This window comes from Canis lupus, chromosome 5, assembly GCF_003254725.2.
Source record: "Canis lupus dingo isolate Sandy chromosome 5, ASM325472v2, whole genome shotgun sequence".
Taxonomy (NCBI): Eukaryota; Metazoa; Chordata; class Mammalia; order Carnivora; family Canidae; genus Canis; species Canis lupus.
Window position 1 is genome coordinate 40,774,247 of NC_064247.1, and position 15,658 is coordinate 40,789,904.

A 15,658-nucleotide genomic window follows, 5' to 3' on the forward strand; every position below is an offset into this window, starting at 1 on the left:
CATGGAGCCTGTGTCTCTGCCTCTCTCTCTCTCTCTGTGTCTCTCATGAATAAATGAATAAAATATTTTAAAATTTTTATTAAAATAATAATAATAATAATACTTTACTCACAAGTCATGCAAACTAGTCTCTCATGGCTTAAAAAAAATTGTTTCTTTTTCAAATATTCCCCTCCTCTTACTTTGTGTTGAGGAGCTCTCTCCGCTTTTTCCTCTTTGATTAGGTTAGGTGTCTGTGTGTTGTTAGAATTTGCATCACCAATTCTACCAGTTTTAGCTGATCCCGACCAGCTCATAAATAATTTGATATTGTGATTATTCTGTCCCCCTAATATCATCAAAGATATGGTTTGCGGGCCTTTTGTTTTTCCAAGCGTTTGCCTGCCTTGCATGGTTTCTGGAAGGAGACAGACTCAGGATCAAACACCTGCCATGTTCCTACTAACACCATCAGCACGGGATACAAGCCTGATGATGTTAATTCTGATTCCTTTGCAAGAAAACCAGAATGATTTCTGGTTGCCTTTCCACTCACTCTGAAGTGAGAAACACTTAGACATTGTATTTCCCCACAGTGAAATGGCTGAGGCTGAAAGAGGACAACCCAACACCAGAAGTCAAAAGACAGGGGCGCCTAGGTGGCTCAGCTGGTTGAGCATCAGAGTCTTGGTTTCGGCTCAGGTTGTGATGTCAAGGTTGTGAGATCGAGCCCTGTGTTGGGCTCAGTGCTAAATACAGAGTGCTGGAGATTCTCTCTCCCTCTCTCTCTGCCCCTCCCACTCATTCTCTCTCTCAAATAAATATGTACACTTTTAAACAAAAGAAAAGGTCAAAAGACAAATACCTAAAGAGTGGACTATGAGGCAGTTCTGTCCACCACTTGCTTTTTAAATCCATGAAGGAAAAGTTAATTTTACATTTTATAATTGTTGATAAAAGAATCCCAAATCAGAGGTTTCCTTGCAATATATGCACATAGCCAAAACACACCAGCCATCCTCACTGATGAAAGCAACCAATCCCAGGCACCTGGGTAGCTCAGCGGTTGAGGTCTGCCTTTGGCTCATGTCATGATCCTGGAGTCCTGGGGTCAAGTCCCACATCAAGCTCCCTACAGGGAGCCTGCTTCTCCCTCTGCCTGTCTCTGCCCCTCTCTCTGTGTCTCTCATGAAAAAATAAATAAAATCTTAAAAAAAAAAAAAAAAAGGCAACCAATCAATCCAAACCCGCAAACCACAGAGCGGACCGGACCCATCCCTTACAAGAGTTCTTCTCAATAATCAGCCTGATAATGTGAATTTTTGAGACAACTCATTAGGGAGAGCTTAACTTCAATTTGATTTGATGAGTGTATTACACAACTTGTACACGCCAGGCACTTAGGCAGATTCTGAGATACTAAATAATTCTTGTCATTGGAAACAAAATCATTAACTGGAAATGTAATTAATGGTACCCAAAAAGGGTTTCCTTAAGATACACGTATATCCTGATCACTAGTAGCATATATTACTCCCTGTGCCCAATACACTGGCATTCTAGATGATAAATTGCCTCCTATAGCTAATCAGTTCTTCCCAGGTAACATCAGTGGGTTTCTCTGTTCTCCATGTTCACATCTTGCAAATGGCTTGGTGACCCTCCACAGTGCAGCACTCCCAGGAAGCCCAGCGCGAAATCACCTACCTAACCATTTCATTACCGTAGATTTCACATTTCAAGAAAATCTCTGCACTCACCGGTCGGTAGTGAAAATGAACCCCACGAGATCCTTACAGCCTAACATCACGACACAAAAGGTTACAGCAAAGAATCCTAGAGGTAAAAATGGCAGAGAGACAGCACAGTGAGAAAGGAGGGGACGGGAAGCTGGGCTTCCCATGCCAAGACCGCTCAGGTGAGTCACAGACTGGAGAGTCTAAGCACCTGTGACCAGCAGGGCGACAGCTGAGGACTTCTTGGCCTGCTCGATGTTTCCAGCACCCAATGCATTCCCTACTCGGACGCTGGCGGCCATGCTGAAACCTGAAGGTATCTAAAATGAAAAGAGAAAAAATAATGAAAAAAGAAGCATACAATAATGAAAAGGAAAGAAAGAGCAGAAGCCGAGAAGCAGCCCTGCCTCTTGGCTCAACCTAGTAGATCCTGCAGCACACCTTGGTAAAACTCAGCACTACAAGTTCTAATTGCTAATCCGCAATTGCTAATCTCCAATATTCCTTCTGTTGAGCTGGGTGCCCCCAAGGCTAATGTGAGACTGCATTACTCACTGGGCTTTTGTGCATGGCTTCTGAAATGGGAGGATCCTGTATGACCACATTCTTCCTTCAGCATATGTGAAGATGAATGGACTGCCAGGAGTCCAAGCTAAGTCTGTTCTGAAAGACCATCAATGGATCAAGTTTAAAAGTCAGAATCCTAGGGGCACCTGGGTGGCTCAGTGGTTGAGCATCTGCCTTCGGCTCAAATCATGATCCCGGGTCCTGGGATAGAGTCCTGCCATCAGGCTCCCTGCAAGGAGCCTGATTCTCCCTCTGCCTATGTCTTTGCCTCTGTGTCTTTCATTAATAAATAAATAAAATCTTACAAAAAAAAAATCCTAAAACGGTGGCCTCCCCGCTCCTTCCCCAAAATGTTGGGTTAAAGGAACTTAAGAACAGAAAGATATGTATCAGGCTGATAGCAGGCTAGCTCGCGGCGGGGGGGGCGGGGGGCAAGGAGGGGCAGGATTAGAAACATGGTGCTAAAGCAGATCCAGAAAGGCAAAATGGCATTGTGGTTAGGAATGGGAATTTTGAAGCTCCACCGCCTGGGTTCAAGTCCTGGCTAAGCCACTTATCAGCTGTATGACCCTCAGCAAATTACTCACCCTCTCTTGCCCACAGTTATTTTGTCAGTGAATAGGAACTTGTAACAGAGCCTACCTCCTAGGGTTACAGTGGGGATTTGATGAGTCCATATATGCTAGCTGCTGAGAACAATGCCTCACGTGTAGTAATTATTCAATAGAAATCAGTCACTACTAGTAGCTATAAATTTACCACTTGAGAAATTAGTATTAATTTAAAAAAAAAAGTCATCACCCTTTGAAACATGAATCTTGCCTTATGGGCAGGACTACAGAAATCTCACCGATCTGAGACCCTACAAGACTGAGTCCCTGCCTGGAAACTCACCAGTGGGAGCCAACAGCTCCCCAACCAATTATTTATCAATTACAAAGGGCTTTAAAGAGAGTAACTCAGTGATGGAGAAACCCAGGAGACACCACCTCAACCAAGAAATCAGTTAATATCACCAGTCATGGAACAAATCCGTATCACCTGCCTCCTGACCGAACTTGCCAGAAGCACACAGGGACCCATCTGTAGTATTCCTGCCAAAAATGCATGCAGATTCAAACTACTCACAAGGAAGTGTCAGCTATGACAACTCGAGGGAAGTCTGTGTAAAGTGGCCCCTGTACTTCAAAAACGTCAAGGTCAAGAAAGAATGGCTGGGGATATGTTCCAGATTAAAGGGCACTAAAGAAGCGTAACACGTTAGGAGCGCCTGGGTGGCTCAGGTGGTGGAGCCTCAGAATCTTAGTTTTAGCTCAGGTCATGGGATGGGGCGGGGAACCCAGCCCACCCCCCTACCACTGTCGGCTCTGCACCCAGCATTGAGTTTGCTGGAGGTTCTCTTCCTCTGCCCCTCCCCTTGCTTACACACATTCTCTCTCAAATAATTAAATCTTTAAAAAAACAAAGCAGCTGCATAACACTTTAGTTCCAGGAGAAAAATCATTTTAAAGGACATTATCAGAACAGATAATATTTGAATAGAGATTATAGAGGTAATGGATACATAGATTAATCAATAGCACAAGGGAATGGGGCAAAATATAAACAGCTGAGGAAGAGAAGTAAAGGGTATAAATCCCTCCTCTGATTAAAAAAATACAAATGTAGGGATCCCTGGGTGGCACAGCAGTTTGGCGCCTGCCTTTGGCCCAGGGCGCGATCCTGGAGACCCGGGATCGAATCCCACGTCGGGCTCCCAGTGCATGGAGCCTGCTTCTCCCTCTGCCTGTGTCTCTGCCTCTCTATCTCTCTCTGTGACTATCATAAATAAATAAAAATTAAAAAAAATACAAATGTAAATTCTCATAAGCCTATTGGAAAGCATATATCAATATATGCAAAAGACTTAAAACTGAGGGCATCTAGGTGGCTCAGCTGGCTAAGTATCTGCCTTTGGCTCGGGTCATGACCCCAGGGTCCTGGGATCAGACTCCCACAGGGAGTCTGCTTCTCCCTCTCCCTCTCCCTCTCCCCCTGCTTGTGCTCTTTCTCTCTCAAATAACTAAATAAAATCTTTAAAAAACAAAGACTTAATAACTGTAATTAAATTTCCATTTTAGGAATTTATCCTAAAGAAACAATCAGGTAGGGATGAATGCCTGAGTGGCTCAATGGTTGAGCGTCTGCCTTTAACCCAGGACGTGATCCTGGGGTCCTGGGATTGAGTCCCGCATCAGGCTCCCCTCAGGAAGCCTGCTTCTCCCTCTGCCTGTGTCTCTGCCTCTCTCTGTCTCTCTCATGAATAAATAAATAGAATCTTAAAAAAGAAAGAAAGAAACAAGTATATAAAGATACTTTGTCCTCAAGCATCTCTGAAGTAGTGTTCATAATTTTGAAACATTAGAAAATAAATATTCTCCAAGAGACTGAAAAATTATGTGCGCAGTGATACAACTGGTAAGCATTTTGATTCGGATATAGTTACTGAACTTACTGGAATTTAAAAAGGATATAAAATATCAAGTGTTGAAGTGACAAATATAGGTTTAAAAATTCTGCTGAGAACAGAATGAAAGCAAAAACAAAAAGCATAGGTCCTCAAGAGAATGATTCTTAAAAAAAAAAAAAAAAAAAGGAAATACGGGGGTGCCTGGACAGCACAGTTCAGCATCTGACTCTTAGTTTTGGATCTGGCCTGATCTTGAGGTCTTGAGATTGAGCCCCATGCTCAGCATGGAGTCTGCCTGAGATTCTCTCTCCCTCTTCCCCACCCCTCTCACCACCACCCCCAACCCCACGTTCTCTAAAATCAATCTTTTAAAAAATAGGAAAGACATGTTTTATATAAATTTTTAACATAACCAACCTCAAGGCAGGGCAGGGGGATTCTAAGCATTAACACCACAAACCATGACAAAGCACATATGCCAGCTTCTGTCCCCTTCGGCTTACAATTTTCCCTTTCTGAAGTGGCACTTGCTAGAGATGAAAGCCCTTCAGAATTTCCAGTTGCTGCTTTCAATGAAACAAAGTTAAAGGAAAGCCTCTAACAACTGGGATTCTTCTCTGGCACATCAAAATCTGCTTCTTTTCCAAGGCTGGATAATATTCCATCGTACACACAGACCACCAGCTGCTTTTCCGTCTGTTGATGGTCACTTGAGTTCTTTCACCTTTTGGCTATCACGAATAACGCTGCTGTGGGCTTGGATACAAGTATCTGCTAGAGACCCTGCTTCCCTGTCTTTGGGGTCTAACCTAGGAGTGATCGATCACATTGAGCTTAAGAACCATCAGACCCAGGCAGGAATAGAACTTGGGGAGACATGAGGAGCTAGGCTCCTCTTGCCATGCGCCCAGGGCCATCGCCCTTTGTGCCCCCACCTGTCCCCAAGGCCTTTGTGTTTGACAACTGGAAAAGCTTCTTCATGTTTGGCCAGTGTGGCAATCAAAGCCAATCATTCAGATCTGAATCGCGCTAAGACGTGTATGACCAGCGCTGAACAATTCATTCTTCCCAACTCCCCTCAGCTCACAGGCAAGACCCCATCATTCCAAATGGACCCTCCCTGGTTCTGGGATGAAATTTTATTTTCACAAATCATTTTAAAAACTACTCACATGGGATGCCTGGGTGGCTTAGCAGTTGAGCATCTGCCTTCGGCTCAGGGCATGATCCCGGTCTGGGGATCAAGTCCCACATTGGGCTCCCATGAGGAGCCTGCTTCTCCATCTACCTATGTCTCTTCCTGTCTCTGTGTGTCTCATGAATAAATAAATAAAATCTTTACAAAAAAAAAAAAAACCCTACTCATGTGATAAATGCCTATGGTCATTCCTGGGACTTTTTTTTTTCAAGGGGAACACCTAGCACCTCCCCATGACTGGCTCCCACTCACTCACCATGTATAAAATGACAGTCAGTTCATACACGACAGACTGGGCTCCCAGCTCCACCATGCCGAGGATACCTGGTAGAGAGAGGCAGCTGACACTGTGTTCCTGGAAGGGGCCCATGTTCACAGCAGCCATCACCACCTGTCCCCACACTGACCACTCAGTAAGCTCCCAATCTCGTAGGCCCACCACTCCATGCACAGCATGAGCATGCTGGGGATGGCCAGGTTGAAAAAGGAGGCCCAGTCCTGTAGACACTCAAGGGACCACCCTGCAGTGGGGACACAGAAGTATTAACACCATGAGTGGTTGGGTTGGACGTCAACCCAACACAAAACCCATGTCCAACATGGAAGACAGATGGCAGTCTTTACCTCCCCACGTAGCTTCATGCAGTTTCCCCGAAATGATGTAATGGAAGAGGACCAGTGCCAGGGTGAACTGGGAAATCATATTTGCCAGCGCTGACCCCCTGGGAAGAACGGTCCCAGTGAGGGGAGGACCCCGTCTTCCATCCTGCTGGGAACTCTGCAGAAGCCCTAAACACATCTTCTTCCCGGAGCAGCCTCACTCTCCACCCCAGACAGTATATTCCAGTGTGGCCCAGGGAGAGGACCACATATGGATGCCTCACCAGGTCTAGGTCTCCCCCACCCCAACCCTCCCATCCCTCTCTGGAAAAGCCACATGCAGGTCATTCCTTTCCCCATCCCAAGAATCAGCTGGACTCACATCACCCCAAGATACAGCTGATAAATAAACAGATAGTTGATGACGGCATTGACAAGGTTGGCTGCTACTCCGGTTAGGATCTGGGGCAGGACAATTCCCTGAAATGAGAGACCACACCCCACGCTGGAGACCAAGCAGCAGGACTGCTGCCTTCTCCCCATACACGCATGCGTGGCAAGCCGCCGTTGACGACCTACCTGGATGTCCATGTCACTGCTCCTACCTTCCTGCCTCCTACCCTCTCCTCCTCCCAGGGGCGTGAAGCACGCAGCTCTGGCCACGGGGACACAGGCAGGAGATGAGAAGGCAGCGGAGAGGCAGGAAGACAGGTGGCTCACCTCCCAGAGTGCAAGGACTGGTGGGGACAGGGTATAAACCAGTCCCCTTCCACACGGGACAGTGGGTGAAAAGCTCAGCACTTTCTCGACCGAACGGAAAGTTCAGTGACCTAAGAAAATCTAAGATGACCTCACGAGGCTGGAGTGGGAGGACGACTCCATCACACCTGGCTCTGCTCAGACGTACAGAGCAGAACAGTCCAGGCCGCCTGGCATCTCAGCCTAAGACGGCAGGCGGAGGACACAAATGACCCGGGCTGGGGAGGCACCAAGCTGCCCACTGGGCATCCTCAACCATCAAGCATCAGGGACAGAGGTGCAGATGTGACAAAGCCAGCTGTGACGCTCACAGGAAGTGCTCCTACTTCTCCCAGCTGCCAACTGTCACCCCGGCCCCATCTCTGAACGACTGCTGCTTTTTCACTCTCTGAGAAAGCCGGCTCTCTGAAATCAGACCATGTGACATCTTGCTGTTTGCAGTCGTATCAACAAACACAAAAGCTCCCTCTCATCTGGGGGACTGCCGACACTTTCTCACTCACACACACACACACACACACACACCCCAAAAGCAGCCTCAATTTCTGACCTGGGGACAGAGCTTCCCGTGGATTTCTGGACACGGCAATCTACATCTATCTGAGCTCCCCAAGGAAGGAAGACTTGGTCCACGTGGCAGGGCAGACCTGGCACTGATCCCTTTCCTGCTTTGCCCTGAGCCGATGCTGAAACAAGCCTTCCCCTGGCTTGTCTGCCTGCTTGTTATACCCGAACTCCATCCTTCATGGTCATATGCTAACTCTTCCCTATGTCAGGTGAGAACCAGACTACTCTAATCTCCGCCATGCTCCGGCTGGCACACCTGCCATGCTGTGCGTCTGTCTGATGGTCTCGGTAGTCCTGGGCTCAGGATATCGGCCGAACCGCTTATGTGGGTCACTTGACCCTGCTTCGTTTTTACCCACAAAGGTAGGTGACCACCCATTCCTTTTGGGTAGAAGGTAAAAGCAGCAGTGTGGGGTTGGCCCAGGTAAGGATGGGCAGCGGGGAGACTCCATAAGAAGCTACTGAGGCATCGAAGAAGTAGGAGAAAGAATGAGAGAGGAAATGAGGTAAGGGGGATGGAGGGAGGACAAGCAGGACCTACAGGACTATCACTGATGGGCTGGGGGAGCAAAGGAAAAGATCGAGACCCACGTGAGAACAGGTTACCTAAAGAGGAGATGTGCGAGGCTGCTAACAGGGAACAGAGGCAAGTGGAGACGCAGGCCTGGGGGATGAGAAGGTCAAGTGTGCAACGTTCACAGGCCTCCCACAGGCAGCAGGGCAAGACCGGTGGTTAGAGCTGTAAATCAGGAGCTATGCACACACACATGATTGAAACCAAAAATATGCAAGAGATGGCTTCCTGCAGAGGAAAGTCAGCAGAAGCCGGATGGGGTCACCTTCTCTAACCCCCCCCCCACTAAAAGTCTAGGCAGCACCCTGCCCATTTCATCAGGGCCCTTCCCACCCTCTCCAATTGTGGTAATGGTGCCCCCACACCAGCCGCTTCCCTTGTGCCCCACATTCACAACTGGGCCGGGCCCCAAGACGAAGCTGGGTTACATGCAATGCCTCACTCTCCCACCCATCCCTCCGGTCACTGGGTTCATTTCATTCTATAGGATCCACTCTGGCATTGTGTCTCCCGTTGCTCCTATAGGACATCCTCTCCTGGCACAGAACTGCAGCATCTTTTGTTTAGACCAGCTCCGAAAGGCCCCTCTCCTCCCCTGGCCATCCACTGGTTTCCCACCAACTGAAATCTGCAGCAGAGAACAAATGCAAGGTCCCTGCACATGCAGAACCTGGGCTGGCCCATCCCCCTGATTCTGTCCTCAGCTGGGTCCCTCTACCCACATCATGGCCTCCGCGTTCCCACCCCTTGGTGACCAAAACACTTCGGTTTGCTGTGTGTTCTCTCAAACCCAGGTCATGCTTCTTGGCCTCTCTGAGCTCCAGGCTCCTCCTTCTAGGTCTTTCCTTGTCCCTCAGAGAATAAGAGAGAGGGATGAAGATTTAAAATGTTCCACACACAGGGTAGTATCTTAAACTTAATAACACTATATAGATGATGGAAAATCTCCTTCTCTTGTTCCCTCCCTGTGCCCCGGAGAGCCTGCCTGTGCGGCCATGACCCACTGCCCGGAACCCTCATTTACCTGGATTCATCTGGAAGAAAGTCCATAGTTCTACAAACTCTAACACCTAATTCCATACCTGAGCCAGGGCAGCTGTCTCAGGTTTTTTGGCTGTTGCTGTTAAGTCACGTGTGGAGTTCTAACTGACATGAGGTATCATCACAACATGGGCCTTCACACCCCACGGAGGAGAGTCGGGCCTTTCAGACCCATCTGAGCTCAGAGGTTGGCTCCCTGGAGCCTGACAGGCACTTTCTGCGGGGCACACAGGCACACACCCTTCTTTCCAGGGAGCTAGGTAACACCACAGTGCTAACTCTGTCCTGCCAATGACAATATTTCCGAGGAGGAACAGGATAAGAATTTTCCAGAGCCAATAATAATGTATCCTTTCCTTGATTTCACTTCATAAACCTGTCCACACCAAAGTCCTATGCGTACAACCCAGGGAAATGTAACTTCAGTGGCTCCTGGGAGGTGACCTTCTCCACCCTGTGTATTTTCAGGGCCCCCCATCACCAGAAGGCATCGACTCCCATGAGCACTTCACCCCCTCAAAAGAAAAAAGAGAGTCTGCATTACCTGGTTGAGCAAATATTTAGCTTGTAATGCATAAAGAAAAGTTGCCTAGAAGAGAACAAGAGATGAATGTTAACATTTTGGCCTTGCCACATAGCAGTGAGCTGGGAGCCACGGCTTGGCTGCCCTCTGCTCCCATATAGGGCTGCAGAGGCATGCCATCTCGGGGGGGGGGGGGGGGCGGCGAAGGGCAAGTTGTCTGGGGCCAGAGTGTTCCAAACATCTCTTTTATGGACAAGCGTGATCCAAGTGACCCTAGGGTCTGAGAGAGCGGTTTCCTTGAGTGCATGGCAAAGATTCTTCTGGGGCTTGGCTGTAAAGGAGGTCCCTGGGCAAACCCTAGGGGAAGCACCCCTCTTACAGACTAGGCAACTGTCCTACTTGGAAGAATAATAAAAGAATATTCAACTTTAAAGGCTTCAGGATAAGGATGCCTGAGTGGCTGAGTGGTTGAGCATCTGCCCTCGGCTCAGGGCATGATCCCCGGGTCCCGGGATCGAGTTCCACATTGGACTCCCCGCAAAGAGCCTGCTTCTCCCTTTGCTTATGTCTTTGCCTCTCTCTGTGTCTCATGAATAAAAAAATAAAATCTTTAAAAAAATTTTCAGGATAAATTAAGACCACAATGCCAATTAGGAGAGTACATGGCTATTTTTAAGAACTCAATTTTATCCATCTAAATTCATATGTTGAAGCCATAACCCTCAACATGACTAGTATTTGGTGAAAGTTTTTAAAGAGGTGATTAAGGGGTGGCCTAGGGAGCTCAGTCAGTTAAACATCTGCCTTCAGCTCAGAGTTCCTGGGATTGAGCCCCACATCAGGCTCCCTGCTCAGTGGGGAGCCTACTCCCTTGTCCCTCCCCCTGCTCATGTGCTCTCTCTCATAAGTAAATAAAATCTTTTTAAAAGTAAGTTATTTAAATAAAGTGGTGATTAAATTAAAATGAGGCCATCAGGGTGGGCCCTAATCCAATAGGATTGGTGTCATTATAAGACAAGACACACCAGGGCTGCACACACTCAGAGAGAGGCAGCAAGGAGGCGACCATCTACAAGCCATAGAGAAAGGTCTCCCAAGGATAACAACCCTACCACATTCTGAGTTTGACTTTCCAGATTCCCCTAGTGTGAGAAAAATCGATTTCTGTTGCTTGAGCCACCCAATCTGTGGTATTTTGTTACGGCAGCTCACCATCCAACTGAATAAAATGAGCTTTAATTGTTCATTGACCACGCACTACTGTGTCCACCATGAACACACATGGAAGGCTCTGTGTGGTCATGCTTAACAAGGAAAAAAACTAGAAGTTCAGAGTGAGGCCCTAAGGCGTTCTGAGATGGGGAAGAATTTACCACCATACAAAAAAAAGTCTGAACTTCTTTTTTGTGGATGATCCCAGAGGTCCCTCCAGCTGTAGGAGTTCAGGACAGTGGCCTCCTAGACTTGCCTTGTGACACGGGTGTTTCTTGAGGGGGACAGATGTTCATGTCTCTCGTGGGCATAATTAAAGCCACACTTCTTGAAGGAGCCAACATCACATGATCACATGTGTGAGTCATAGAAGACTGACCCAACGCCCTGAGCTTACAGGTATCTCAACTGCCTTCTACCAGTGAATCTCAAGAGAGGGACCTTGTAACCCTTCAAAACTTACGGGAAGAGCTGGAATGAAGACCATGACATAATCCTGGGTAAGCCTATATAATAAAAAGAAAAAAAAAAGGTGGCAGGGGTCTCCATTTCTTTTTTTGGGGGGAGGGGGTCTCCATTTCAAGGGAAGGGAAGGGAGGATAAACTAACACCGCCTTGCCTGTTCTGCCTCTTTCTGGATTCATTGGGATAAAGTGCTGGAGCAAATGTGAGACAGGACACATAGATCTTATCATCTCATAACCCAGATTACCTCCCTTGGTTCTTCCAAACCTTTAGGTCTAGGACACGGTTTTTCAAACTCAGCTCTACAGCCAGATAGTGCTCTGCTGTGCATCGAAAGATGCTTCACAGTATCTCTGGCTGCTCCCAGCAGCAAAGCTCCCATACTAGTTCTGATAACCAGAAATGCCTCCCAACATTGCCAAACATCCCCTAGATTCACAGCCACTGCTCTGGGAACAAGAACTGATTTTAAGCGTCTTTGTTAACCAAACCAGCAGATCTCAAACTTGGCAGCACATTAGAATCACCTAGGGGAACTCTGAAATGCATGGATGCTCATGCCGCACCCCAGGCCAATTAAAGCAGAATGCTGAGAGTGGAGAGGGACCAGTTATGGGTGGGTTTTAAGACCACCCAGGTGATTTTAAGGTCAACCAGGACCAAGAACCACAATACCACGAACAAACACAAGAAGCAGGATCCCTAGGTGGCTCAGTGGTTTAGCGCCTGCCTTTGGCCCAGGGTGCAATCCTGGAGTCCTGGGATCGAGTCCCGTGTGGGGGTCCCTGCATGGAGCCTGCTTCTCCCTCTGCCTGTGTCTCTGCCTCTCTCTCTCTCTCTCTCTCTCTCTCTCTCTCTAGGTCTATCATGAATAAATCAATCTTAAAAAACATACACACACACACACTAAGCTACTATCTCAAGTGGAAGGTGTTTGCAAATCTTGTTTCTCTCAAAACTTTCTACCCTGAAGTCACTCAAATGAGGAGGGGACCAGATCTTAGGTGCCAGGGGTGGAAAGCCTTATGGCCTGCCAGAAAGCAGCTAGGGAACACCTGACCCCTTCTCTGGTGTGTGGCCTTGTCCCTGGCCTTTGAAATTCCCAGAGGCTGAAACTGGATGGGACTTTTCTGCCAAGATAGATGCAATCCCACCACAGCATGGGCCCATCTTACTTGGACACGGCCGGGTCCTGCCTGAAGAGCAGCAGGATAGTCTCGGTGTTGAGGAAGAGCGCCCAGCAGGGGAAACAGCAGAGGAGCAGCACCAGTATGCCCCTCTGCAGGATGACCCCCACATGCTTCAAGTTCTGGCTCCCGTACGTCTGGGTGCACACAGACGAGACAGATCCGTTAGCAGAGAAATGGCACCCCCTTCTCTAGGTGAAATGGCCACCCCAAAGCCTTCAATAACAATTCATAAAGATGGTCCTAGGACTTTGCCACATTCTTTAGGTACCAGTGGTTGTCAGACAAGGCTGCCTGTTAGGATCACCTGAAGGACATTTTTAAAACACTGATGCCACACAAATATAATCTGGATTTAACAGGTCCAGGTTGGGTGCCCAGATACCAGTCAGTTTTAAAATCTCCTCATGAGACCCCTGGGACCTCATGAGACCTCTGCAGGATCTTGGGCCCCACCCCCAACCCAGTGAAGCAGAAACTCTGGGGTAGGGCTAGCAGTGTGCCCAAGCCAGCTCCTACAGGCTTCCAAAAGCCAAACCCTACATGTCTGTCCCCAGGGCCATGTTCAGGGACATCTGAGTGGTTAACTTGAGACTAGCCATAAGAGAAAGTAGTTACCTGGTCATTCAATGTTTACCAGCATGCCACTGGCAGGAGTCCACCAGACTGTTTTAACAAGCCCCCCGCCCCGGGTGCTCAGATGGGCACTCAAGTTGGAAAGGCACGGAACTGTGCCAAACTCAACGATATGAAAAGCGGAGAGAGGGGCCTGTACAAAATGTCCCGTTTGGTCAAAAGGTAGCATAAGGCAGCTATACAGATAAACACTGCTTCACAAGCCTGCAAGGCATCCGGCCACCTTTCAAATAAGTGGAAATGATGGCTGACAAAATGACAGCAGGGCTTGCTGTCGGGGATTCCTCCCTCTGGGTGCAAAACCCTCCCTTGCAGCTGGTGGGGACCTCCCAGCTCCACTCACGAGAAGATGTCCAGGGTCACTTGTGAGGGTCACCTGGAGCTTCCATTTACCTGGGACATGAGGGTGTCACAAGCAGAAGATAAGCCGAAGCCCACCGAGACACCAGTGACATTGATAATCTGAAAGAAACACAAGAAGGCAAAATGGAGTGAAACGAAGACAGGAAGACAATTCTCTGTCCGCACTGATCAGAGGCAGCTGCGTGCCTCCGGCAAGCCTCCCAAATCAGCCTACTCAACTCTTGTTCTCCCCTGGAACCCCTGCACAAATCCACTGGGCCTGTTTAATCAAAGGATGTGCACAAGTTTAAAGACAAAAAATATTTCACCAGAGATTATAACCAAACCTTTTTCTTTCACAAGTCCTAAGCATTTTGATCCCATTTCAGAGGAACTTGAATCTTCCTTAAGGGGAATGCAACATAGCACAGTAGCAGTTCTAGATAAATCCACTTGCTGAAGACCCAGGATGGCCTGTTACAGTATCTCGAAGGACTCTAGGGGCTCTGAATCAGGCCTCTGAAGTCAAGGCCAGAGCGCTTCCAAGTGTAGTTCTCTTGACCAGGGTCACCAACTAAACCCTTGGGTTCCTGAAACTTTGGGGAGCCCAGGGCAGCATCCCCAACACCAGGGTATGGCATCATAGGATGTCTGGAACCTGCTATGTCCACCTGAGTCTGCAGGGACTAGGCTCACCCTAAAGCACTAACTTTCCTACACTTCCTTGGCTCTCTTAAAGAGAATCTGCCAGAGGCTTGCTGAATGCATTTCTTCCCCCAGATTTCCAAACATTAAAGCCCCAAAAGGAATGAAGCCTGGGGTTGCCCATGTTGCTCCCTGAAAGCAACACAATCCATATATACCTGGAGCCAATTCAAGGTAGTCTAGCACAGCTCATAGATAGCAAACGCCAATGGCTAGAGGGCCCAGGCAGGTAAGAATGTGTGCCTTAGTAGGGCAGCAGTAAGGAGGGATGGGAGAGGCTGAAAAGAACAGGGACACACACCTGCTGAAAGCTGCTGCCTCCATCTTCCCCGAAACACCTAGCTGGCCACCCCAAACAAGCTGGCAGGGCCAGTTAGCCATGCATAGCCAGTCAGCCCCTGGCGGAGGTCAATGACAGCTCTCTTTGGTTTGGAGGATTCACACCTAGGATACAGAGAGGATCTGGGGATCCTCCCAATTTTAGGTTTAGACACTAGGATCCAGGATTTCATCTTCTAGTTCTATATCATGGAGATGGAACTGAGGGGGCAAGGGCCAGAGCTCCATGGATTACAAATTCACTGATGTGAGAGACAGAATAAGCATCCTCCAAAGAGGTCCCGCCTTAATCCCCGGAACCTGGAAAATGTGGGGTTACCTAGCAGAGGGGAATTACTGTTGCAAACAGAAATAAGGTGACAGCCCAACGCACACCTTGTTTTTTAGCCCAGCGAAACCCACTTGAGACTTCTGACCTCCAGCGCCGTAAGTTAACAAATTGTGCTGTTTTAAGCCATTAAAGAGTGGTACTTTTTAAGAGCAGCCCGAGGAAACTCAGACAGCTTTCAGAAATGTGTGTTAGCAAGTCCCATACGTACCGCAATCGCAAGGGTGACAGAGTCCAGCTCCAGCTTCCCCAGGTGGCCACAGAACACAGAGCTTACGAAACTGATCAGAAACACCATCAACTGGGCCAAGAACTTGGAAGAGACAGAAAAGGAACTTCAGGTAAGTGCCAACCCTCACAATGGGAGGACAGCGCAAGGCCGGGGGTGGGAGGGGGCAAATCTACTCCACAGTCAGAAGTAAAGAAACCAGGGGTGCCAGGGTGGTGCAGT

At 48.2% G+C, this 15,658-nt stretch overlaps 1 protein-coding gene across 3 annotated transcripts in view; it reads right to left on the reverse strand.

The window, feature by feature from the left end:
- The window catches only part of SLC47A1 (solute carrier family 47 member 1), a 36,839-nt gene that overhangs the window by 14,337 nt on the left and 6,844 nt on the right, over positions 1–15,658 (reverse strand). For all 3 annotated transcript variants that reach the window (XR_003128223.3, XM_025428232.3, XM_025428233.3), the window contains exons 2-12: positions 15,419–15,520; positions 13,887–13,955; positions 12,846–12,994; positions 11,669–11,711; positions 10,015–10,059; positions 6,912–7,009; positions 6,554–6,651; positions 6,337–6,450; positions 6,186–6,253; positions 1,927–2,035; positions 1,740–1,815 (exon numbers count right to left, since the gene is read on the reverse strand). Coding sequence is in view for 2 of the 3 variants with exons in the window: in XM_025428232.3 (XP_025284017.2) it covers positions 1,740–1,815; positions 1,927–2,035; positions 6,186–6,253; positions 6,337–6,450; positions 6,554–6,651; positions 6,912–7,009; positions 10,015–10,059; positions 11,669–11,711; positions 12,846–12,994; positions 13,887–13,955; positions 15,419–15,520 (971 nt within the window). In the remaining variant the exon portion in view is untranslated. The remainder of the gene's footprint in view (positions 1–1,739; positions 1,816–1,926; positions 2,036–6,185; positions 6,254–6,336; positions 6,451–6,553; positions 6,652–6,911; positions 7,010–10,014; positions 10,060–11,668; positions 11,712–12,845; positions 12,995–13,886; positions 13,956–15,418; positions 15,521–15,658) is intronic.